General features: G+C 46.5%; 1 protein-coding gene and 1 long non-coding RNA gene across 2 annotated transcripts in view; one reads left to right on the top strand and one right to left on the bottom strand.

Annotated features, from left to right (window-relative positions):
• The first annotated feature begins 630 nt into the window (after positions 1-630).
• LOC117506335 lies at positions 631-2,431 on the top strand. Its single transcript, XR_004559431.1, has 3 exons — positions 631-708; positions 1,493-1,496; positions 2,417-2,431. It is a non-coding gene; the product is annotated as an uncharacterized LOC117506335 (long non-coding RNA).
• The window catches only part of LOC117506334 (protein-arginine deiminase type-2-like), a 55,632-nt gene continuing 31,154 nt past the window's right edge, over positions 1,014-25,491 (bottom strand). The window contains exons 7-16 of the mRNA XM_034165826.1: positions 16,823-17,016; positions 8,813-8,916; positions 8,338-8,449; positions 5,934-6,038; positions 5,669-5,820; positions 4,746-4,893; positions 4,116-4,209; positions 3,953-4,032; positions 1,485-1,613; positions 1,014-1,327 (exon numbers count right to left, since the gene is read on the bottom strand). Coding sequence (XP_034021717.1) covers positions 1,094-1,327; positions 1,485-1,613; positions 3,953-4,032; positions 4,116-4,209; positions 4,746-4,893; positions 5,669-5,820; positions 5,934-6,038; positions 8,338-8,449; positions 8,813-8,916; positions 16,823-17,016 — 1,352 coding nt within the window. The 3' untranslated portion in view covers positions 1,014-1,093. The remainder of the gene's footprint in view (positions 1,328-1,484; positions 1,614-3,952; positions 4,033-4,115; positions 4,210-4,745; positions 4,894-5,668; positions 5,821-5,933; positions 6,039-8,337; positions 8,450-8,812; positions 8,917-16,822; positions 17,017-25,491) is intronic.

Consider the following 25,491-nt stretch of genomic DNA (forward strand, 5'->3'; position numbering starts at 1 on the left):
GTACTTTCCTTAAAGGGTTGATTTTGATAAAGGTCAAGGTCACTGGGGGTCGAGTTTTCATTCCAGCGTGGCAAACATACCTATGTAGGTAGGCTCTGGAATTGTCCAGGTGAAATTAAATGTATTTATTTATTGGTCAGTTATTGTGGTCAAGGTCATTCAGGTCAAATTAAAGTTCATTCATTCATTCATGTTCCATACCTACTTAATCTAATTAAGAGTCACAGACAATTTAAGTTTTTCACTTCAGTTTTCACCAAATGTGGCAAACACATGAAAATGGATTCCAAAGTTGCCCATCAAGGTCAAATTTTGGAAAAGGTCTGTCGTTGGGGTCCAGTGTTGCCACCGTTACTTTTTTGGTTACTTCATATGCAGTTATTGTATTTGCAGCTGCCGACAATTTGTAACTAATAAGTAATGTAAAGTAATCTAACTTGGTTACTCTTAAGATTGAGAACTAATCATTACTTTTCTGAGTACTTAATCTTAAAAATAACCAAATTAGATTACTAGTTACTTTATTAGTTACATTCAGCAGCTGCTGACATGTTGTTGTCAGTTGCTAATGAAGTAACTGTATAAAGTAACTGTAAAATGTAACTTTTCAGAGTTACTGCAGTAACACTGTTGGGGTTAAGGCTGTGGCTGTCTGTCTGTTTGTTGGCCTGATTCTCTCACATCCTTTTGTTGATTTATACCAAAGGTGTGATGGTTGAGCCTGAAACTTCACTAAAAGAATTAATTTTGGCAAAGGTCAAGCTCAAGGAATGAGCTTTTCAACCTGATTTGGGCCACGTGTGGCACACAGTTGGATTCCAGAATAGCCTTGAACAGGTCAGCCAGAGATCGATCATTTGTGTGAAGGTCAAGGTCATTAGAGCCAAAGGTCTTCATGCCCCCAGGTAGCATTCCCAAAGTGCTTAAACCGCACAGCAAAGGTATTTCAGGTGAAGGCCATAATTTGATGATGTTTTTAAAGAGAAATCCACCAGACATACAGTACAAACAGTCTACTTAGCAGAGGTAAATCCCTGATGATTTTAAAACAACAGCCTGAACCATTCTAAATCATTTCCAGCTCTTATTTAGTTTACATCTCCAGGTTCCACCATTTGAACTCAAACGGTGTTCTGAGGACGTTGGAGCCACAGTGCACGTCTCCTCGCAGTTTGTGATAGGTGGCGAAGTCGTCGATGAAAGTACAGCTGAGACCCAGTTTCCCCATCAGAGACGACACCTCGGCCTCCAGCGCACACTGCCCGTTCACCTTGGGGCCGAAGGGCTTTGGCACTCCAAGGTTTTGACCCAGCACGATCATGTTCACCTGGACACCGATGGGACACATCATGGGGTAACAAAGCAGATTTGGTTTTGAGGGCGGTTGTGTCCTGACTATATTAACCCCAATGTGCTTGTGACATCACATTCTTCTTTTGAACATATGCTGCTGCAGAATTATGAATGTAAACTTTGAAACTCACCATGTCAGGGTAGTAGGCCACCGCCCTGACCTTGTCCTCCAGCCTGAAGAGGATTGGCAGGTCGACGATGTCCTCTTCTTCCAGACCCAGCTCATGCTTCAGGACATCCCTGTTCCAGTCAATACATTTCTGACAAAGAGCAGAAAGTCAAATTATGAGACAAAAAGACATTTCTGCTAATTAAGCTGCATAAACGGTGACATCATTGTGCCTTTCACAAAACACACTGCTTTGGTTTTGCGCACCATTAGATACACTGAAGAGATGCACACCGTCATACAGCTGCTGTCACAACACTTAGAATCCAGCCTCAGTGTACCATGGCCTACACAAAAGTATATTACAGCCATCCCAGGGTGGCAGCTGTAGCCAGTAAAGAATTACACAATGCTCCGTTCATGTTGAAAACTAGACCATATAATTTGTCTGATCATAAACTATACTTGATAACCTATCATTACCAAGTGAAACAACTCAAGAAATTCCACCAAAGATATCTTCAGACAATCATGAATGTGATGTCTGATGTATGATGGTGTCACCAATGCTGCAGCTCTTGACCGAGCTTGCCTGAGGAGTATCGAGGCTATGTTACACCAAAACAGACTGAGATGGTACGGACATGTGATGAGAATGGACTCGCAACATCTCCCTAAACAACTTCTCCTCAGTCAACTTTCTACTGGATCACGTTGTGTTGGTGCTCCTAAGAAGAGGTACAAGGATGTCCTTAAAAGAAGCTTTGAAGATTGCAAGATTGATGACTGGGCTACAGCCCCAGCAGATAGATTGGTCTGGAGGAGAACGGTTTGTGATGGCATCAAGACCTTTGAGACCAATAGACGGAAAGCTGCTGAAGCCCTTAAACAGTTGGCAGCCTCCTCGTTAGATGCATGGATGAATTTCTTCTGGACCGCCATGCTCATGTTGAGTGTCAGTGATGAATGAATGATGAATAATTCCAATAAAGTTCTAGTTTGGACTATCTGTGACTGAATGTTCTGGAGTTATGGGGTAAAAACAGCAAAAATGGTGACAAAGGTCAGTTTCAGTTTGTACAGGGGTCAAAAGTTAAAGATGCTCTAATTTCAGTAAAAAAAAAGGATGAAAATTATTGTTTGGGTTAATAGGATTCTAAAAAGGAATAGTTTACACCATCTGTCATGTTTAGTTATCTTACAGGGTAACGTATGTCACGTCACAGAATCCAATGGACGTCGACCTTGTTTGACCTTTACTTTGGAGACCAAACATTCAACACAGTCAGAACTATTCCATTTATTAATTTCAACCAATAATTTGCATCTTTTTTTTTTTTTTTTACCAAAATTGGAGCAATTTTAACTTTTGACCCCTGTACAAACTGAAAGTGACCTTTGTCACCGTTTTTGCTGTTTTTACCCCATAACTCCAGAACATTCAGTCATAGATAGTCCAAATTATACCTTTTTGGAATAGTTATGCTCAGATAAATAATATGATATAGTTTTCAATATGAATGGAGCATTTTTACATTTTGACCTTTGTGTAATTCTTCATTGACCCCTACCTGGCTACAGCTGCCACCCTGGGATGGCTGTAATACATTTTTGTGTTGGTCATGGCACACTGAGGCTGGATTCTAAGTGTTGTTTCTTCACCTTAAGTGGTGCAGAAATCATACTTGGCCCATGGACAACTACAAGAAAACTAAAGTGACAACAAGAATAAAAAAGAGAAATTCTAAAATGCCACCTCACTGCTTGGGTGGCTGCTCCTGTAAATGATCCACTTTGTTAACAACCACTAGTGTCTTCAAGGGAATGATGTGACAATGATTCATGTCGCACCCGAAACAAACACACATAATTATGACACTAAACACAACTTCTTTGCGTCCTGCGCCTTACTTTACACTCATGTCCTCTAAATCGCGAAGTAGCGTAGGAAATGAAACAAAATGTACTTGTGGTGTGAACTTAAACTGGGCATAATAAATCATCAAGCTCGGGCAATTTATCTTCAACATCAATGAAGATATGCTTGAAAATATTTGAATTCTGTCTGGGATACCACAAGGGTCAATCCTCAGACCACTGTGTTTTTATTTGAGCCAATTGTGATATTATAAGGAAATGATGTAGCTCATCATTGTTATGCTGGTGATAAAAACCTCTGCTGCTGTCCTCTGGTGAAAAATCATAGCATTAATTCTTCTCAGACAGTTGGTATTTCTGAAAAATGGTGAGCAACTCGACATCTTCAAAGACTGTGGATGTTATCTTTGAATGTTATAGTATTAAGATAACCAAGAACACATTTCACTGCTTTAAAAGCAACTGCAAAGAGAGCACATGTGTATTTATAGCTTATTCTCTACAAGCTTGTGTATTCAAGGTATTGTTGTGTAAGGTCATTTCATTACACATCATCACTGTTTTAAATTATTCCATTTACGTAATGTTTCCAAACTTAACAATCCCACTCACCTGGGCGTAGATGTTTTCAGCCTCCAGGGTTTGGTTGCTCAGTAAATCATCCACTGTAATCTCTTCACTTTCTCCCAGACCTTTGTGGCAGATTGTTGCGTTAAAGATCATGTATTCTGTTTGAATTTTCATTTGATTGCAATAATGGTCCAGGCAGACTTACCCTCAAATAGCTTGACTTGTCCATGTCCTTCCTTTTGTAGTTTTGTGAACAGCTTGTAGGCTGCATCTGGACTGGCGAGCACCAGTCGGAAGCCCTGAAATACAAAACATAATGTCTAATACTGTATCTGACAGTTTGTATCAGATTACATGAATCAAATTTCATATAAAGTATTGCTGTTATTGACCTTTGTATGTGATTATGGGCATGCTCCCAGGTCATGACCTTACCTCATCTCAGATTGAAGGTCAAGGGGTTTTACTGTCTGTTTTTTCTTGCATGTTGCTGGATAATTATACTGAAGTAAATGTGGGTCACTGAGTTCAACCTCAAAGTCATCAATCAACCTCAAAGGTCAAATCTCAAAGGTATTACTAAACATTAAGGTGCTTTTGATAAAAAAAAAAAGCAACATTGTTCAATCACATTATAAAAAGACTATTTCTTCAAAGATACTCCTGGTTTTTCATGATAACATGGTCTGTCCAACTTCGATGGAGGACAGAAATATTCAAAGATCACATTTTTTTTTCTGGAGTACAGGTACATGTTTGACTAACTTCATGTCTTATCACTTTCTCATTTCAGATCAATACACTGACATTTTTCACTTTATAAGGGAATATCTACCTTTCTGTCAGGTGCAGGAACAAAGGTCATGAACTCATCCACATGTCCAACAAGAAGCCAGTCAGAAAACAAGGCAATGGGATCTTGAACCTTCTGCGCCCACAAGAAGTTTTGAACCACTTTGGCCATGTTGCGTCCGTGAGATTCCCTTTTAAAAAGAAATTGAAGTACCTTCAAAATCATGGTTACAACACGAACTAGGAAGTGCATATCGATCTGAATCATTTGTGCTGTTTAGCGGGTGGCTCAGCCTGATCTGAGCGCAAAATGAGGCACTGGCCACAAAGGGGTTGGATACACCGTCTTTATTAGTCATGAGTATGTTGTGGGCATAACATGAAACATATCAATTTGAGTGTCTCCTGTTATTACATTTAGGAATGAGAGCAGCAGGCAGAGTGCTGTGGTACTGAGACAGTACATGCAAATAAGAGGTTTTGGGGGGAATTAATAGATCTGACATCGGGGTGAATGTGAGAAATAATTGTAAAGTGCTTTGAGCATCTGATGCAGATGGAAAAGCGCTATATAAATGCAGTCCATTTACCATTTACCATTTTACAATTAACAGATCTGCACCAACGTATTAGTGGCTACCAACGTTTCCTGAGGTGAAGCAACCAAATATTAAAGTGAAATTTTGCATTCTTCTATGACTGCTTAGTTTTATTTTGTATAATGGATGGCTTCAGTTTATGTAAGTGTTTATGTAAGGCACATTTGAGTGTTACATTGGTGGTTCCGCCATCTGGTGGTAAATCCATATAATCCATGTACTGAAGCATAATGGCTAATAGATGTACAGTATCTGCAATACCTAAAAGTCACATTTTTGGAGGGGTTTTTGTGCAGACTTGCTGCCGGGTCTCCAACAGTCATATGGAGAACTGGTCACTTAATGACTATGCTCTGGATATACTCACGTAGGGAAGGACACTCCAATGATGATTCTGCCCAGAGGGTAGTGTTTCCCTTTCACAGTGACAGGAGGACTGACCTCTAAATTACCAAAGGAATCCAGACTGTTCACTGCCTCTGTTTTTGGAATCCTTGTCACATAGCCAAAGTCAGGGCCCTAATGAGATTAAGTTGAGTTTTTAAAATACAAATTAATGATACAGTTCACAAATCCAGAATGGTTTCAGAAAATCTGAAACCTGAGAAATCTGAACATTTTCCAGTGCTTACCAGTAGCATGTACGGGAAGCCCTTGAGTCCTCGGTCTCGAGGGGAATCCAGAACAACAGGAAACTGTTGATGAGGTGACTCAATGTAGCCAAACTCCATTTCATCCTAGATTTGAATGACAATTACATACATATTTAACTCAAGTTGTATTTTGTTTAAAAGTTTAAAATTGGCCTTTATTGATGCTTCTAATTTTCATCTTGTGTTTAATGTTTTGTGCATAACTTTGTTTTTATTTTTTCCCCTCAAAACAGTATTCTGCCCTTGGTTGGTAACTAGTTAACTTGGTTGACACCTAGTGGTCATTTAGAGGGAAGGAATCCTTGATGCCCCCACAGAACAGGAAAGAGGAAATGGTCAGTTTTAAAAGGTGAAACAAAATGTTCTTACATAAACAAACTTTAATCCATTCATTAACATGTTGCTGTTACGTTACATGTTAGTTTAAAATTGTACTTTTTATATCAGTTGTAGCATCTGCTTTGTTTATATACAGGTTTATTCTTTGGGTTAATATTTCTTCATGTATATATTATTTAAAATCATGCACATTTGAAATAAGGCATTATATTAATGTGTACAAAAATTGTGTTTTCTATCAAAATATACCAAAACTTTGACAGACATTTTCAAATTAACTTGAAAAACACAAAACAAAGTGGAGCATGTTTCAAAAATGAACCCCAATGATGAAATTTAGAATTTGGTGTGTGTGTGTGTGTGTGTGTGTGTGTGTGTGTGTGTGTGTGTGTGTGTGTGTGTGTGTGTGTGTGTGTGTGTGTGTGTGTGTGTGTGTGTGTGTATATCTAGCCTCTTAAATATCATTCAACTATAAAAATTGTTAAAGAAGTGCAAATTACACAAAATGCTAACACTTAGAAAATATTCTAAACTTCGGAATATACTTAGACGACTGATTACACAGTCATTTTCATGAAGCTAATTTGTTACATACTTATGTCTTATGTTTGATAATTCTATATAATTAACTCAGTGTGTTTACTAGTTTAGTCATCGTGGTATTGCTCATGTGTCTGGATCCTGCTGAATGAATTTTGGAAAGTGTTTGAATAGTTGAGTTTTCATGTAATTTGTAATGTCTGCCCACCTTCAGTCAGCTAACAACCTAGTCCAGTTATGGTGCCCAAAATATACAACAAAACAGGAAAGTAAAACTACCATTAAAGAATGACAGAATTTGTGGCTGGAGATGATACCGATCCTTTTTGTTGGTACTGCAAATTAGTGACGGCAAACTTGATGGCAGACTCAAAACACTGTTCCAGAACAATTTGAAATGTTATTGCCAAAATGTTGCTTTGAAACAGGAACTTCCCAGTAGTCCTAGGGTCCACTTGTCCTCGTTCTAGTATTAAGGAGAGCATGTTGAAGTTGTTTTTATATTTATGGTAGGCTTACAAAAGTGTGACAATTTAAAAATCCCATTTAATTATGGTGTTCTGTCATTATTTGTTGATTTTCAAAGGATTTCAAAGGATTGTATGTTTTATTTTTGTAAATTGAACAAAACTGGATGTATTTGAAAGTATTACATTTATTTTTTTTAACTTTAAAATCAGTTTGGGCTTGTAATATACACCATCAAATAATACATATAAAGAGGTTTGGAGCTGTGGGCCCCTAGGACCAGTGAGCCCCTGCCTAGTGGACCAGAGGACTACTGGACCCTCCCTGTTATAGATTCCAGCATTTTGGTTTGTAAAAAAACACCTAATGAAAAAATAAAAAGATTAGAAGAGTAAATGATGATACTGAAATGATGAGATGGTGGTTAACATTGATCCCACACGACCAAATCAGAAAGGTGACATCTGTGTTGTTAATGTAAAATCACATTGTCCTGTTTGCCACATGTTGAACACTGGTACCTGCTGCATGGTTCATCCATATCAAATGATGAATTTTGAATTTAAAGGCTACAATCAGTACAGTGTCTGTAAGTGCACTAGTTTGTTATAACTCTGTCTTGCAAATTGTAAACTGCTAGTGTGCTAGTGCGCGCTTTATTTGATTTAATTACATGAAGTTATAATTTTTTGCAAAGCACAATCTCCTTGTAATGTGGAGTTGCATCAGGAAGGTCATCCGGTGTCAAACCTGTGCCAGTTTAACATGCAGAGCCTTGGATTTGCTGTGGCGACCAAGTGCAAAGAAGGGAGCAGCTGAAGGGTCTTACTATTTAATCTGAATTATGGTAATTCAACAACAGCAATGACAACAACAATAATAATAATAATAAGCAGTTATTAATATACTGTTGAAGTTTGTGAATACATTTGCCAAAAATGCAAGATATTGTTTGTGTGTTTGTGTATAAAATGTCTTAACAAATACTACGTATGAAAGTGTCACAAATGTGAATAATTGTAATTAGTTTCCTTACTTGCATCCATCGATCTCCTCTGTTGATGTACTCTGGACACACAATCAACTCTTGTCCACTTTTTTCAACCAGGGCTTTCAGTGCTTTTACAAATCCTTGATTGTCAGATGTGCTGAAAAAATTATAATGCAAAAAATTATAGTGTGAACTCTCGTCTGTTTCACGCTACAGAGTCTTGAGGTTTGGATTATCTGAAAATACTATCCAATCCTGTGAACCACAAAGCCAGAAAAGATTTCACTCTAAAGGTGGGTGAACCTTTGAGATTAAAGGTGCCATTTGGTTTTGTGTCTTTCATTACACTTTTCATCTGTTACATTTGGGCACATGAGTGTCACCAATGAAAATATTTCACTAAACAATGAGAAAATCAAGAACGTGGATGTGCAAAGCATCAAAATTGCTAATGACGTCATTTGATGCAGACATTTCTAGGTTGTATATTTAGATTTATTTTTGATCTGTCTGCTCTTACCTGCAGCAAAACACCTGTACAGGCTTCAGGGTGTTGGGTGTCATGATCCAAGGTGCCACTTTGAACATAACTTTGTCTTCAAAAATGGGAGTTGCAGGAAGATTCTGTCCAAAAGGATGATTAATAATGCTGAATTAATACAAACATTTAACACTATATTACAATTTGTTAAAAAAAAAAAAAAAAAAAAAAACTTGTTCAGCTCTGACAGTTTTGGGAAGCAACACTGGTACTATTCCTTCTCAAATGGTGCAATAGCGACATCTACTGGTGAAGGAGAGGCAGCCATCAGTACATGGATCAAGCCTTCAATAACATCACCCCTTAGGTCAGAGTGGAGAGGATCCCATATAAACAAAGGGATAGGGTGAAAGACCACACTGTGGAACTGCCTGGGGCCTGGATGGCAACCACCCAGGCAGACAATTAGTCACTCCACACCACTTCAAAGTAACCATCTATCTGTTGCAGCCAGGTGAAATGTGGGCATCCAGATAGAGCAGATTCAGTCAGAGTTGACGGATAAAATCAGTGGACCATCCTCTCGCACCATAGGTCATATCAAGGTTATGGATCTAAAGAAACACATACAAAACCAATATTTTTACTACAAAAGAAAGCAATAAGAATTATTATCAGTAACAAACCCTACCGTGAGCCAATGAAACTATTTGTGTTGTGTGGGCCGCTGAAGAGGAGGTACTGTTGGCCCACTACCACCAGAGGGCGCCCTGCTTGGAGTGCGGGCTCCAAGCACGAGAGGGCGCCAGATCCAGAGGAAGTGACAGCTGTCACTCATCACACGAGCTGTCACTCATCTACGCCACTACTTAAGCCGGACTGCAACTCCACCTCCCCGCCGAGAAATCGACTACCGAGAGGTAATTTCTCTGCTGACTCATATCGTTGAGTAATTTCTGAACTTCTGTTGCAGCCGGTATCCTGTGGTGTTCGCCCTTATCTGGGGAATTGGCGTGTGGCGTGACGACGACGACTGCGCCACAGATAAGTGGTTAAACAAGGAGCTGCACGAGTGTGTGATTCGGAGGTGGAGGTCCTCCTCCTGACTGTGTACAGACTGTAGACCACTGAGTGTAAGGACTTACACTCATTCATCTTGTCTCTGCTTTTTGCCAGCAGTACCAGGTTCGACAGCCGAAGACAGAGGTCACCTGGGGACTCGGGACTTGGCGGCTCCGGTGTTCTTCAGACCGTTGGTGGTGGAGGCCGTGTGGGACGCGGCCTCTCTCTCGTCGGGGTCTTCTATCTTCGAGCCTGCCCACACGTCACCTGGTGTTAATTGACTTTGCAATTTCTGTATATTTAGTTGTGTATTGTCACAACATTAAATTGTTACCTTTTGGCTTACTCATTGTCCGTTCATTTGTGCCCCCTGTTGTGGGTCCGTACTACGACACCTTCCCAACAGGATTTCTCGGCCAATCGTCATGGATTCAGCTCGAGCGTGAACGGCCAATGGAAGAGCCAGGAGCGCAGGCATCAGCAGGAGGCGTGTTGGGTGAGCTGCAGCAGATCTTAACCGCCTTCACGGCTCGGTTGGATTTAGTGACCGAGCAGAATGTCCTCCTTAATCGGAGAGTGGAGGCTCTCGCCGCCAGGGTGGAAGCGCGCGATCAGGGCGCTGCTGCAGCTCCTCCTCTGGCTGATCCTGGGCCTGAATCAGACGTACCACTGGTCGTTCAACGAACCCCCCCCACCGTCCCCTGAAGCATACATAAGCCCTCCGGAACCGTACGGGGGCTGTGTGGAGACGTGCGCAGACTTCCTCATGCAGTGTTCGCTCGTTTTTTCACAGCGCCCTGTCATGTACGCATCAGATGCTAGCCGGGTAGCTTATGTTATTAATCTGCTTCGAGGAGAGGCACGCGCATGGGCTACGGCGCTTTGGGAGCAGAATTCACGGCTCCTAGCGTCTTATACTGGGTTTGTACGGGAGTTCAAACAAGTGTTTGATCATCCCAACAGAGGCGAGACCGCTTCGAACGTGTTGCTGTCGATGAGACAGGGGCGCCGTAGCGCAGCCGAGTATGCAGTCGACTTCCGCATCGCGGCAGCGAGGTCCGGCTGGAATAACGTTGCGCTCCGCGCCGCCTTTGTAAATGGACTGTCCCCGGTCCTCAAGGAGCACCTACTGGCTAAGGAGGAACCGCGGGATTTTGACGGGCTTGTCGATTTGGTTATACGCTTAGACAACCGTTTAAACGAGCATCGTCGGGAGCAGGCCGGGGGGCGTGACCGGGCACGTGCCGTCCCTCCCCCTTCCGGTTCCGACAAGGTGACGTCGTCCCCACGCTTCACTGCCAGGGAGCCCCGTGTGGCTACAGCTCCCCCTGCTGAGGAGGCTATGGACGCGAGCAGGGCCAAAACAAAAACAAACGTCAGACAAAGGAGGCTGGCCCGCGGGGAATGTTTTGTCTGCGGCTCTTGTGAGCACATGCAGAGGGACTGCCCTGAACGGTCAAACTACAAACGCCCGTCCTTAGAAACTGGGCTAAGGGTGGGTCATAACACACACGCGGAAAGACCCCGCAGATCGGCACGAATCCCAGTAACCATCCTTTGTGGGGATTTAACCCTTCACGCCCCAGCACTGGTAGACACGGGGTCAGAAGGAAATCTGCTGGACAGCAGATGGGCAAAGGAAGTAGGGCTCCCCCTGGTGGCTCTGCCGGCACCATTGCAGGTGCGAGCACTAGACGGCACCCTGCTTCCATTAATTACACATCAGACACAACCAGTGACTTTGGTTGTGTCTGGGAATCACAGGGAGGAGATAGTGTTCCATGTAACACCATCTACCTCCCGAGTGATTTTGGGCTTTCCATGGATGGTGAAGCACAATCCCCGGATAGATTGGCCGTCCGGGGTTGTGACGCAGTGGAGTGAAACCTGCCACCAGGAGTGTTTAGGATCCTCGGTTCCCCCCGGCACTACAGCTAATGAGGAGGTCAAAGTCCCCCCCAATCTATCGGCGGTGCCAGAGGAGTACCATGATCTTGCTGACGTTTTCAGCAAAAATCTGGCGCTCACTCTTCCTCCGCACCGACCGTATGATTGCGCCATCGATTTGGTCCCGGGCGCTGAGTACCCGTCCAGTAGGTTGTACAACCTCTCACGTCCGGACCGCGAATCAATGGAGACCTACATCCGGGACTCCTTAGCTGCCGGGCTGATCCGGAACTCCACCTCCCCGATGGGTGCTGGTTTCTTTTTTGTGGGTAAAAAAGACGGCGGACTCCGTCCATGCATTGATTACAGAGGGCTGAACGAGATCACGGTTCGCAACCGATACCCGTTACCTCTGTTGGATTCAGTGTTCACGCCCCTGCATGGAGCCCAAATCTTTACGAAATTGGATCTTAGAAATGCGTACCACCTGGTTCGGATCCGGAAGGGAGACGAATGGAAGACGGCATTCAACACCCCGTTAGGTCATTTTGAGTACCTGGTCATGCCGTTCGGCCTCACCAATGCCCCCGCGACGTTCCAAGCCTTGGTAAATTACGTCTTGCGGGACTTCCTGCATCGGTTCGTCTTCGTATATCTGGACGATATACTCATCTTTTCCCCGGACCCTGAGACCCATGTCCAACATGTACGTCAGGTCCTACAGCGGTTATTGGAGAACCGGCTGTTTGTGAAGGGCGAGAAGTGTGAGTTCCACCGCACTTCTTTGTCCTTCCTGGGGTTCATCATCTCCTCCAACTCCGTCGCCCCTGATCCAGCTAAGGTTGCGGCGGTGAGAGACTGGCCCCAACCAACAAGCCGCAGGAAACTACAGCAGTTCCTCGGCTTTGTAAATTTTTACAGGAGGTTCATAAAAGGTTACAGTCAGGTAGTTAGCCCCCTGACTGCCCTGACCTCCACCAAGGTCCCCTTCGCCTGGTTGGATCGGTGCGAAGCTGCGTTCCAGGAGTTGAAACGCCGGTTCTCGACTGCACCAGTTCTGGTGCAGCCTGATCCTGATCGCCAGTACATAGTAGAAGTGGACGCCTCTGACTCAGGGATAGGAGCCGTGCTGTCCCAGAGCGTGGAGGCTGATAAAGTTCTCCATCCTTGTGCCTTTTATTCCCGCAGGTTGACCCCAGCTGAACGGAACTATGACGTCGGCAATCGGGAACTTCTTGCGGTGAAGGAGGCTCTTGAAGAGTGGAGACACCTGCTGGAGGGGGCGTCATTGCCCTTCACGGTTTTCACAGACCATCGGAACCTGGAGTACATCCGGACTGCCAAGTGGCTGAACCCCAGGCAAGCCCGCTGGTCTCTGTTCTTCGGGCGCTTTGACTTCCGGATCACGTATCGCCCCGGGACCAGGAACCAAAAATCAGATGCATTGTCCCGGGTGCATGAAGAAGAAGCCAAAGCGGGGCTGTCGAACCCCACCGAGACCATCATCCCCGAGTCCACTGTCGTGGCCACCCTTACCTGGGACGTGGAAAAGACCGTCCGGGAGGCCCTGACCAGGAGCCTGGACCCGGGGACTGGCCCCAAGAACAGACTGTACGTCCCACCAGAAGCTAGAGCTGCCGTATTGGACTTCTGTCACGGGTCCAAGCTCTCCTGTCATCCCGGAGTGCGTAGGACCGTGGCAGTAGTCCAGCAGCGCTTCTGGTGGGCGTCCCTGGAAACCGACGTCCGGGACTACATCCAGACTTGTACCATCTGCGCCAGGGGCAAGGCAGACCATCGGAGGACGACGGGCCTCCTCCAACCCCTGCCAGTGCCTCATCGCCCCTGGTCTCACATCGGCCTAGATTTCATCACGGGCCTCCCGCCGTCCCAGGGCAACACCATCGTTCTCACGATAGTGGACCGGTTCTCCAAGGCGGCCCACTTCGTGGCCCTCCCGAAGCTCCCGACGGCCCAGGAGACGGCAGACCTCCTGGTCCACCACGTCATGCGGCTGCATGGGATACCATCGGACATTGTATCAGATCGTGGTCCCCAGTTCTCTTCACAGGTGTGGAAGAGTTTCTGCAAGGAGCTGGGGGCCACCGTGAGTCTCTCGTCCGGGTACCACCCCCAGACCAACGGCCAGGCAGAGCGGGCCAACCAGGAGTTGGAGCAGGCCCTGCGGTGTGTCACCTCCGCACATCCGGCAGCCTGGAGTCACCATCTGGCCTGGATCGAGTATGCCCACAACAGCCAAGTTTCGTCTGCTACCGGCCTCTCCCCTTTTGAGGTGTGTTTGGGGTACCAGCCCCCATTGTTCCCGCTGGTGGAGGGAGAGGTCAGTGTGCCCTCGGTCCAGGCCCACCTCAGGAGATGCCGCCGGGTGTGGCGGACCGCCCGCTCTGCCCTGTTGAAGGCCCGGACGAGGGCCAAGTCCCATGCGGACCGCCGACGTTCCCCGGCCCCCACGTACCAGCCCGGGCAGGAGGTGTGGCTGTCAACAAAGGACATCCCCCACTATGTGGACTCACCCAAGTTAAAGGACAGATACATCGGACCATTCCCCATCCTCAAGATCATCAACCCGGCCGCAGTGAAGCTCCGACTCCCGGCTTCACTGCGGATCCACCCTGTCTTCCACGTGTCCCGTATCAAGCCTCGCCACACCTCGCCCCTCTGTACACCTGGACCCGCGCCGCCTCCTGCGCGGCTCATCGACGGGGAGCCTGCTTGGACAATACGCAGGCTCCTGGACGTCCGTCGTAAGGGCCGGGGGTTCCAATATCTGACTACCAAGACTATACCAAGACTTGGTTGATTATGTCCCAGTTCAAATCATCTATAACATTAAAAACAAACTTTTTTCCTCGACATGTCCAGGATCTGTTTAACATGAGGGAGTCCAGTTAGAATTTGAGAGGAATATTAGTATTTGAGAAATCAAAGATTCAAAGTCCTGTAAAAAGCCATTGCATTTCTGTTAAAGGTGTTTGGAATAATTGTCCTGATAATATCAAATTATCTGGTACCTTATTCGGCTTTAAAAGGCTCTGTAAGAACAATATAATTACTTGTTGTGATCTGATGAACTAGGTTTACTGATCTTGTTATTGTTTTGGGGGATTGTGCACTATTATTTGTCTGGTTGTGTTTGGAATTTTTTTGTTTATTGATTAATTAATACTGTTTGTGCTTGCCGTTTGCTGTTGTATGTGTATATGTGTATGCATGTATGTATGCGTATATACAGTAGATACGAGGTCTGTCAATAAAGTAACGGTCCTTTTTATTTTTTTCAAAAACTATATGGATTTGAGTCATATGTTTTTACGTCAGACATGCTTGAACCCTCGTGCGCATGCATGAGTTTTTCCACGCCTGTTGGTGACATCATTCGCCTGTGAGCACGCCTTGGGAAGGAGTGGTCCCGCCCCCTCGTCGGATTTTCATTGTCTGGAAATGGCGGAATGAAAAGGACTTTTTTCCCATCAGAATTTTTTCAGAAGCTGTTAGAGACTGGCACCTGGAAACCATTCGAAAAATTTATCTGGCTTTCGGTGAAAATTTTACGGGCTTCACAGAGAATAAGGTCTGTTAGTACAGCTTTAAGGACCCCTTTAAGGACGCTCGGCGAGCCGCGCTCCGAGCTGCAAGCCACCGGACCATTTCTAAACGGATGGCTCTGTGGATACGAGACCGCCGTGTGCTCTTTCTCTGGTTATCACAAGAGCTGGACATCAGCCATTTCGCTTTGGAAGCGAGACAAAGGAACACCTCCGCTTCGGTGTGTCAGAGGACAAGTTTGGACATGTCTATCTCGGCTTTCAATGCTTACCAGTCCAGTAAGTATCAGTGAAATTGTGGAGAGCTGGACATGTCCAAACTTGTCCTCTGACACGCCGAAACGGAGGTGTTCCTTTGTCTCACTTCCAAAGCGAATCCGTCGTGACGCATGAAGCCTCGGCGCGGCTTTCCATGACAAAATCTCTTGTTAAAAGTGAAATCTGCCGGAAAATGGCTGATGTCCAGGTGGTTTCCAGGTGCCAGTCTCTAACAGCTTCTGAAAAAATTCTGATGGAAAAAAAGTCCTTTTCATTCCGCCATTTCCAGACAATGAAAATCCGACGAGGGGGCGGGACCACTCCTTCCCAAGGCGTGTTCACAGGCGAATGCCATCACCAACAGGCATGGAAAAACTCACGCATGCACACGAGGGTTAAAGCATGTCTGATGTAAAAACATATGAATGAAATCCATATAGTTTTTGAAAAAAATAAAAAGGACCGTTACTTTATTGACAGACCTTGTATATGGACACCAGCATGGACTCCCAAAATCTCCCAAAATTTCCTGTATAATTTCTTGTTTTGTCTCTTGTGTCTGTAGTCTGGTCTGCTTGAGGTTTCTTCCTCAAAACATCAGAGGGAGTTTTTCTCTACCACTGTCGCCTGTGTTCTTGCTCTGGGGGTTGGTACGGTTAGACCTTACTTGTGTGAAACACCTTGAGGCAACTTTGTTGTGATTTGAAATTAAATTGAAAATTAAAATAACTCAGACTGCTGGTGTCAAACACTGGAGATGATTATTCATGCTTTTCCTTCTTATTTGGATTATTGTCTATTTACTTGTCATGTTTATTTTATTTTATTTTTTTACTTGTCTCAACAAATCAGCTCACAAAACTAATAGTTTTGGCCTATCTTCATTGGCTGCCAGGCAAATTTGGAATTCATTTAAAAATTTTAGTTTCAACTGTTTTGGGTCTGACAGGGCCAAGCTCCCCAGTACATCACTCACTCACTCACTCATTCATCCTCAACTTATTCCAATTAAGGGTGATGGGGCGGGGGCTGTCCCAGCAGTCATAGGGTGTGAGGTAGGGTACACACTGTACGGGACGCCACCTAACCTGCATCATGTCTTTAGATGTGGGACACACGGGGAGAACATAGAAACTCCATACAGAAAAGCCACAGGTGGGAATCTATCCCACGAACTTTTCACTGTGAGGCAGCAGTGTTAACCACTAATCCACTGTGCTGCCCTGGATGAAAACAAAGATTTTAAAAATCATGTGTCCCATGTTGCAGTGTTTACCGAGTACATGGGTTCTAACAGGCTGAGCTGGATGCTGACGAAGCCGTCAAAGTCTTTGTCGAGGAAGCTGAGTCCCTCCACGTAGTATTTCATCTCTGCCTCTCCGCCGAGGTACGGCACCTCCTGGCACAGAACCTCACTGCTCAGCACCAGCGGGTACTCCATCACAAAGTATTTGTAGAGCAGTTTTGGAGCTAAAATGACACCAATGTATAAGGTTTACAGAAATGATTAAGGAAAAGGGTTAGGTGCAGTCACAACCCCACATCTTACAACACCCAGAAATTTATTATTTATTTATTTTTATTCTGCACATTAAACTGAAAAATAAAGCATTTCATGTCATTTTGAAATGTTCTCAATCCATTCCAAAAATTAAAGTTGTACTTCCAGCAAATTTTAAAATCCCAAAGGTTGTAACATTTAGAGCAGAGAATTAAAAATTAATTAATTAATAATAATAATAATAACAATAATAATAATAATAATAATAATAATAATAATAATAATAATAATACAAGCAGCAAAGCTCACTCATGGTACACTGTGCCCCAAACAGGAAGTGCTAAATTTTGACTCCACAGTGAAACAGGAAATGTCAAACACTTCCTGGATTGACAGACGAGATCTCATGGAATCTCGCGGGGACTCAGTGTCATGCTCACACTGAAACAGGAAGTGCCAAATTTTAAGTCAACAGTGAAACAGAAAATGTCAAATGTTCCTGGCATGGGTGGAGCTAGAGCGGAGGCTGGGATTGCGCTGGACTCCCCTGAAACCTGATTGGACACAAATGATTGACAAGTCACAGCACCACACGTCTGGTTAACATGAACTAATTAAACTCTTACTTTTTAAAACCCGATTAACTCAACCAATAATTTCATCATTTTTTACCAAAACTGGCACAACTTTAACTTTTGAGCCCTGTACAAACTGAAACTGACTTTTGTCACCATTATTGCTGCTTTTAACTCATAAGTCCATAACATTCAGGTACCCCAAGGTGGTACCTTGGGACTTAATATGCACATTGAAGGACATATCCTGATCAAAAATGACTCCAAGATTTCTCACAGTATTACTAGAGGTCAGGGTAATGCCATCCAGAGTAAGGATCTGGTTAGACACCATGTTTCTAAGATTTGTGGGGCCAAGTACAATAACTTCAGTTTTATCTGAATTTAAAAGCAGGAAATTAGAGGTCATCCATGTCTTTATGTCTGAAAGACATTCCTGCAGTTTAACTCATTGGTGTGTGTCCTCTGGCTTCATGGATAGATAAAGCTGGGTATCATCTGCATAACAATGAAAATTTAAGCAATGCTTTCTAATAATGCTGCCTAAGGGAAGCATGTATAAAGTGAATAAAATCGGTCCTAGCACAGAACCTTGTGAAACTCCATAATTAACCTTAGTCCGTGAAGAAGACTCCCCATTTACATGAACGAATTGTAATCTATTAGAAAAATATGATTCAAACCACTGCAGCGCAGTGCCTTTAATACCTACCAACATAATAATAATGTAACACTTTATATTAACTGCATGCTATAAAGCATTAGTAAAGCATTTATAGAGTATAAGTAAATGCTTAAGTAACTACTTGTAAAACATTTACAAAGCTTTCTTTTTTATTAGCTACTCATTAGTAAAAACATAAATAGATGGCTTAATAATTATGAATAAAAAATATGTAATGTCTTTATAAAACATTTATAATTTTTTAAATTCTCTATAAACCATTCAAGAAAAGTTGATCATTAATAGTTTACCATTTACAAACCTAAAATCAGACACTATACCTTAGTGAAAAAAATACTTTACAAATCATAGTTTTATTGTCTTTCCATTTTTTCCTCACAAATTATTAAGCATTCTTTTTTTATTAGCTCCTCATTGGTAAGAACATAAATAGATGGCTTAATAATTATTAATAACAAAATATGTAATGTCTATAAAACATTTATAAATGATTTTTTTAATTCTCTATAAACCATTTAAGAATCCCACAATAACGACTTATCTCTGTTATTTGTTCATCTCGTTCTTCTGTTCTTTTAGCTGCTACCTGCTCTCTGTGTTTCCTCTTTTCCTTTTTAGCTCTCTCAAATACTGAACCTGCGGTTAAGGAGGTCCTCATATTGAGCTTTATCCTAGCACCATCTTTTTTAATTTTTATTATTTATTTATTTATTATTAGTGTTGGGAAAGTGTAGTGACACGGACCCACAACAGGGGGCACAAATGAATGGTCAATAGATGAGCCAAAATATAACAATTTAATGTTGTGAATGTGCGCAACGAACATACAGACAATCTCAGAATATCACAACAGTCAATACACAAAGGTGACGTGTGGGCAGGCTCGAGGATAGAAGACGTCTGTCCTGAGGAGAGCCGGAACCACACGATTTCCACCGCCCCAGAACCTGGTGAATACTGGAGCCGCCAAGTCCCGAATTCCCAGGTGATCACCGTCCCCGACTGTCGGATCTGGTACTGCTGGTGAAGAACAAAGACAGTCAAGTGTGGGTGTGTGTACACCCAGTAACAATAACGATGAGAATGCCACCTCCACCTCACACTCAGCGCGTTGCAGCGGTCTCAGCTGAAAAGGAGCGCCGTCTTGCACAGCCTCCTCAAAAACGACCGGTTCTCCTGCAAACACTCACAATAAACAGATTTACAAAAGACTGAGGATATTCCCTCCAATGAAGTATGATATCTCGGCAACGAGGTGGAGATGACGTCTGGTCTTTATGGAGTGAGATGATGTTGAGTAGATGGGTGACAGCTGTCAAGAGGTAATGAGCGACAGCTGTCACCCCCGGCTGTGTCCATGGCGGCAGCGCCCTCTCGTGCCTGAAGCCCGCACTTCAGGCAGAGCGCCCACTGGTGGTGGGCCAGCAGTACCTCCTCTTCTGGCGGCCCACACACAACAGGACCCCCCCCTCAACGGGTGCCTCCTGGCGCCCGACCCGGCTTGTTGGGGTGTCAACGGTAGAAGTCGGCCAGGAGGGCCGGATCCAGGATGAAGCTCCTCTTCACCCAGGAGCATTCTTCGGGTCCATACCCCTCCCAGTCCACCAAGTACTGGAACCCCCGACCCATCCGACGGACGTCCAGGAGCCGGTGCACCGTCCAAGCCGGCTCCCCGTTGATGATCCGAGCAGGAGGGGGCGCCGGTCCGGGAGCACAGAGGGGTGAGGTGTGATGAGGTTTGATACGTGACACGTGGAAAACCGGATTGATCCGCAGTGAAGCCGGGAGTTGGAGCTTCACTGCGGCAGGACTGAGGACTTTGAGGATCTTGAAGGGGCCAATGTACCTGTCCTGAAGTTTCGGGGAGTCCACCTGGAGGGGGATGTCCTTCGTGGAAAGCCACACCTCCTGCCCGGGCTGGTAAGCAGGGGCCGGGGATCGCCGGCGGTCTGCATGGGTCTTCGCCCTCATCCGGGCCTTCAACAAGGCAGAGCGGGCGGAGCGCCACACCCGACGGCACTTCCGCAGGTGGGCCTGGACCGAGGGCACACCGACCTCTCCCTCCACCACGGGAAACAACGGGGGCTGATACCCCAAACACACCTCAAATGGGGAGAGGCCGGTGGCCGAAGACACCTGGCTGTTATGCGCATACTCAATCCAGGCCAGATGGTTACTCCAGGCCGTCGGGTGCGCGGATGTGACGCAGCGGAGGGTCTGTTCCAGTTCCTGGTTGACCCGCTCTGCCTGTCTGTTCGTCTGTGGATGGTACCCGGATGAGAGGCTCACGGTGGCCCCCAGTTCCCTGCAGAAGCTCCTCCAGACATGTGAGGAGAACTGGGGACCACGATCTGAGACGATGTCGGAGGGTATCCCATGCAGACGGACAACGTGGTGGACCAGGAGGTCTGCTGTCTCCTGGGCTGTTGGGAGCTTCGGGAGGGCCACGAAGTGGGCCGCCATGGAGAAACGGTCCACTATCGTGAAGATGGTGGTGTTGCCCTGGGACGGCGGGAGGCCCGTGACGAAATCCAGGCCGATGTGGGACCAGGGGCGATGAGGTACCGGCAGCGGCTGGAGGAGTCCTTGGGCCTTCGTGTGTACTGCCTTGCCCCTGGCACAGGTGGTGCAGGCCTGGATATATTCCCGGACGTCTGCCTCCATAGACGCCCACCAGAAGCGCTGCCGGACAACTGCCACGGTCCTTCGCACCCCTGGATGACAGGAGAGCTTGGAACCGTGAGAGAAGTCCAAGACTGCAGCTCTGGCCTCTGGTGGGACGTACAGATGGTTCTTCGGACCTGTTCTTGGGTCCGGGCTCCGTGCCAGGGCCTCCCGGACGGTCTTCTCCACGTCCCAGGTGAGGGTGGCCACGATAGTGGACTCAGGCAGGATGGGCTCCGGTGGATCCGACGGTTCCATTTTGACCTCCTCTTTGTGTACCCAGGACAAGGCATCCGACCTCTGGTTCTTGGTCCCGGGGCGATAGGTGATCCGGAAGTCAAAACGCCCGAAGAACAGTGACCAGCGGGCTTGCCTGGGGTTCAGCCGCTTGGCGGTCCTGATATACTCCAGGTTCCGATGGTCAGTGAAAACCGTGAACGGCACAGACGCTCCCTCCAACAGGTGTCTCCACTCCTCAAGAGCCTCTTTCACCGCAAGGAGTTCTCGATTGCCGACGTCATAGTTCCGTTCAGCCGGGGTCAACCTGCGTGAAAAGTAGGCACACGGGTGAAGAACCTTATCGGTCTCTCCGCTCTGGGACAGCACGGCTCCTATCCCTGAGTCAGAGGCGTCCACTTCAACCATGAACTGGCGGCTAGGGTCGGGCTGCACTAAAACTGGCGCAGTAGAGAACCGTCGTTTCAACTCCTTGAACGTGGCTTCGCACCGATCCGACCAGGTGAAGGGGACTTTTGGAGAGGTCAGGGCTGTCAGGGGGCTAACTACCTGACTGTAGCCCTTAATGAACCTCCTATAGAAATTAGCGAAACCGAGGAACTGTTGCAGCTTCCTACGGCTTGTTGGTTGGGGCCAATCTCTCACCGCCGCAACCTTGGCCGGATCAGGGGCGACAGAGTTGGAGGAGATTATAAACCCCAGGAAGGACAAAGACGTGCGGTGAAACTCGCACTTCTCGCCCTTCACAAACAGTCGGTTCTCTAACAACCGCTTCAGGACCTGACGTACATGCTGGACATGGGTCTCAGGATCCGGAGAAAAGATGAGAATATCGTCCAGATATACGAAGACGAATCGGTGCAGGAAGTCCCGCAAGACGTCGTTAACCAAGGCTTGGAACGCCGCGGGGGCGTTGGTGAGGCCGAACGGCATGACCAGGTACTGAAAGTGACCTAACGGGGTGTTAAATGCCGTCTTCCATTCGTCTCCCTTCCGGATCCGAACCAGGTGATATGCATTTCTAAGATCCAGCTTAGTAAAGATTTTGGCTCCATGCAGGGTGGTGAACACGGCATCTAACAATGGCAACGGGTATCGGTTGCAAACCGTAATCTCATTCAGCCCCCTGTAATCAATGCATGGACGGAGTCCGCCATCTTTCTTGCCCACAAAAAAGAAACCTGCCCCCATCGGGGAGGTGGAGTTCCGGATCAGCCCGGCAGCTAATGAGTCCCGGATGTAGGTCTCCATTGATTCGCGCTCAGGTCGTGAGAGGTTGTACAGCCTGCTGGACGGGAACTCAGCACCTGGAACCAAATCAATGGCACAATCGTACGGACGGTGCGGGGGAAGGGTGAGTGCCAGATCCTTGCTGAAGACGTCAGCAAGATCGTGGTACTCAACCGGCACTGCCGTCAGATTGGGAGGGACTTTGACCTCCTCCTTAGCCTGTGAACCGGGAGGAACCGAGGATCCTAAACACCCCCGATGGCAGGTTTCGCTCCACTGAACCACCACCCCAGACGGCCAATCAATCCGGGGATTGTGCTTCAACATCCATGGGATGCCCAAAATCACGCGGGAGGTAGAAGGAGTTACAAAAAACTCAATCTCCTCCCGATGGTTTCCAGACACCACCAGAGTTACTGGTTGTGTCTTGTGTGTGATGGCGAAGGAAGCGCCACCAGAGGGAGCCCTACCTCCCTTGCCCATCTGCTGTCTAGCAGATTCCCTTCTGACCCCGTGTCCACCAGTGCTCGGGCTTGAAGGGTTAAATCCCCGCTCAGGATTGTGACTGGGAGTCGTGTGGCAATTTGTGTGTGTCTTACTTGAATGTTTTGACCCCCCCTTAGCCCAGTCTCTAAGGGCGAGTTTTGTCGTTTTGGCCGTTTGGGGCAGTTTCTCTGTGTGTGCTCAGTTGAGCTGCAGAGAAAACACTCTCCACGGATCAGCCTCCCCATTTTGGCCCTGTGCATTTCCCTAACAACGTCAGCAGGGGGAGCTGTTGCCCCACAAAGCGCTGCGGCTGTGGAGCGTGGGGAGGGCGGCCCCTTTTCGAACCTGGAAGGGAGAGGGGCGGCGCGTATCCGGTCACGTCCTTCGCCTCGCTCCCGACGGCGTTCCTCCAACCGATTGTCTAACCGTATAACGAGATCGATAAGCCCATCTAAATCCCGCGGTTCCTCCTTAGCTACCAGCTGCTCCTTCAGAACCAACGACAGTCCGTTTATGAAGGCGGCGCGGAGCGCAACGTTATTCCAGCCGGACCTCGCAGCCGCGATGCGGAAGTTGACTGCATAAGCGGCTGCACTCTCGCGTCCCTGTCTCATTGACAGCAGCACTGTTGAAGCGGTCTCTCCTCTGTTAGGGTGATCAAACACTGTTCTGAACTCCCCCACAAACCCAGTGTATGCTGATAACAACCGTGAGTTCTGTTCCCAGAGCGCCGTAGCCCAGGCGCGTGCTTTACCCCGAAGCAGAGCAATCACATAAGCTATTTTACTAGCATCTGACGCGTACATGACGGGACGTTGTGCGAAGACGAGCGAACACTGCATAAGAAAGTCCGCGCACGTCTCCACACAACCTCCGTACGGCTCAGGAGGGCTTATGTATGCTTCAGGGGATGGTGGGAGGGGTTGTTGAACCACCACTGGAACATTTATATCCTGCACAGGGTCGGCAGGAGGACGAGCTGCAGCAGCGCCCTGAGCGCTCGCCGCCATCTGTGCGGAGAGAGCCTCCACCCTGCGGTTCAGGAGGATGTTTTGCTCAGTCATTTGATCCAACCGAGCCGTAAAGGCGGTGAGAATGTGCTGCAGCTCACCAATCACGTCTCCTGCAGACGCCTGCGCTCCCTGCTCTCCCATTGGTCGTTCAACAGCCGGGTGACGCCCCTCGGAGTCCATGACGCTGGCCGAGATATCCTGTTGGGAAAGTGTAGTGACACGGACCCACAACAGGGGGCGCAAATGAACGGTCAATAGATGAGTCAAAATATAACAATTTAATGTTGTGAATGTGCACAACGAACATGCAGACAATCTCAGAATATCACAACAGTCAATACACAAAGGTGACGTGTGGGCAGGCTCGAGGATAGAAGACGTCTGTCCTGAGGAGAGCCGGAACCACACGATTTCCGCCGCCCCAGAACCTGGTGAATACTGGAGCCGCCAAGTCCCGAATTCCCAGGTGATCACCGTCCCCGACTGTCGGATCTGGTACTGCTGGCGAAGAACAAAGACAGTCAAGTGTGGGTGTGTGTACATCCAGTAACAATAACGGTGGGAATGCCACCTCCACCTCACACTCAGCGCGTTGCAGCGGTCTCAGCTGAAAAGGAGCGCCGTCTTGCACAGCCTCCTCAAAAACGACCGGTTCTCCTGCAAACACTCACAATAAACAGACTTACAAAAGGCTGAGGATATTACCTCCAATGAAGTATGATATCTCGGCAACGAGGTGGAGATGACGTCTGGTCTTTATGGAGTGAGATGATGTTGAGTAGATGGGTGACAGCTGTCAAGAGGTAATGAGCGACAGCTGTCACCCCCGGCTGTGTCCATGGCGGCAGCGCCCTCTCGTGCCTGAAGCCCGCACTTCAGGCAGAGCGCCCACTGGTGGTGGGCCAGCAGTACCTCCTCTTCTGGTGGCCCACACACAACAATTAGTCCTTATTTATATTTTATTTTATTCAATTGCTTATTTTTAGTTTTTAGCACCCAATCGTTTATTTATTTTATGTTTTGTTAATTAAATTTCTTAATTTCAAAGCACCCAATTGTTTCTAGGAATATTGTTATGTGTCGGACGCGGGTGGAGAACCGACCAGCCTTGGGGCAACTGTTTGTTGTGATTTGGCGCTATATAAAAAAATTGATTGATTGATTGATTGACCCAGTATAGAATAAGCAGAGCACGGTTCAAAGGATAACAGAATTTAACGACATAACAGTGAGTGCTAAATAACAAATAAGTGCGCGGTCTGGCGAGGTGGAAGAACGGTGCGCTCCCAGCAGCACAAACGGTCCGGAGCCAGAACAGTTCAGACCCAAGGACCCCGCCGACACCCCCCAGGTGGCCGCGACCAACCGAGTCTTTGAAGGAAGAAACCATCATGTGAGTCCACCACTCCACACACAGAGAGACCACTCAAAGGTGTACATAAACAGCAAACACTTCCTGGCTTAATCACCAATCAGCTTCCCACCCTGCAGGCATGGAACACCCAGTTCAATTCTCCACTGCAGTGGAAGCTGATTAAACGACTGACATAACAG

The sequence above is a fragment of the Thalassophryne amazonica genome, chromosome 3, assembly GCF_902500255.1.
Source record: "Thalassophryne amazonica chromosome 3, fThaAma1.1, whole genome shotgun sequence".
NCBI lineage: Eukaryota > Metazoa > Chordata > Actinopteri > Batrachoidiformes > Batrachoididae > Thalassophryne > Thalassophryne amazonica.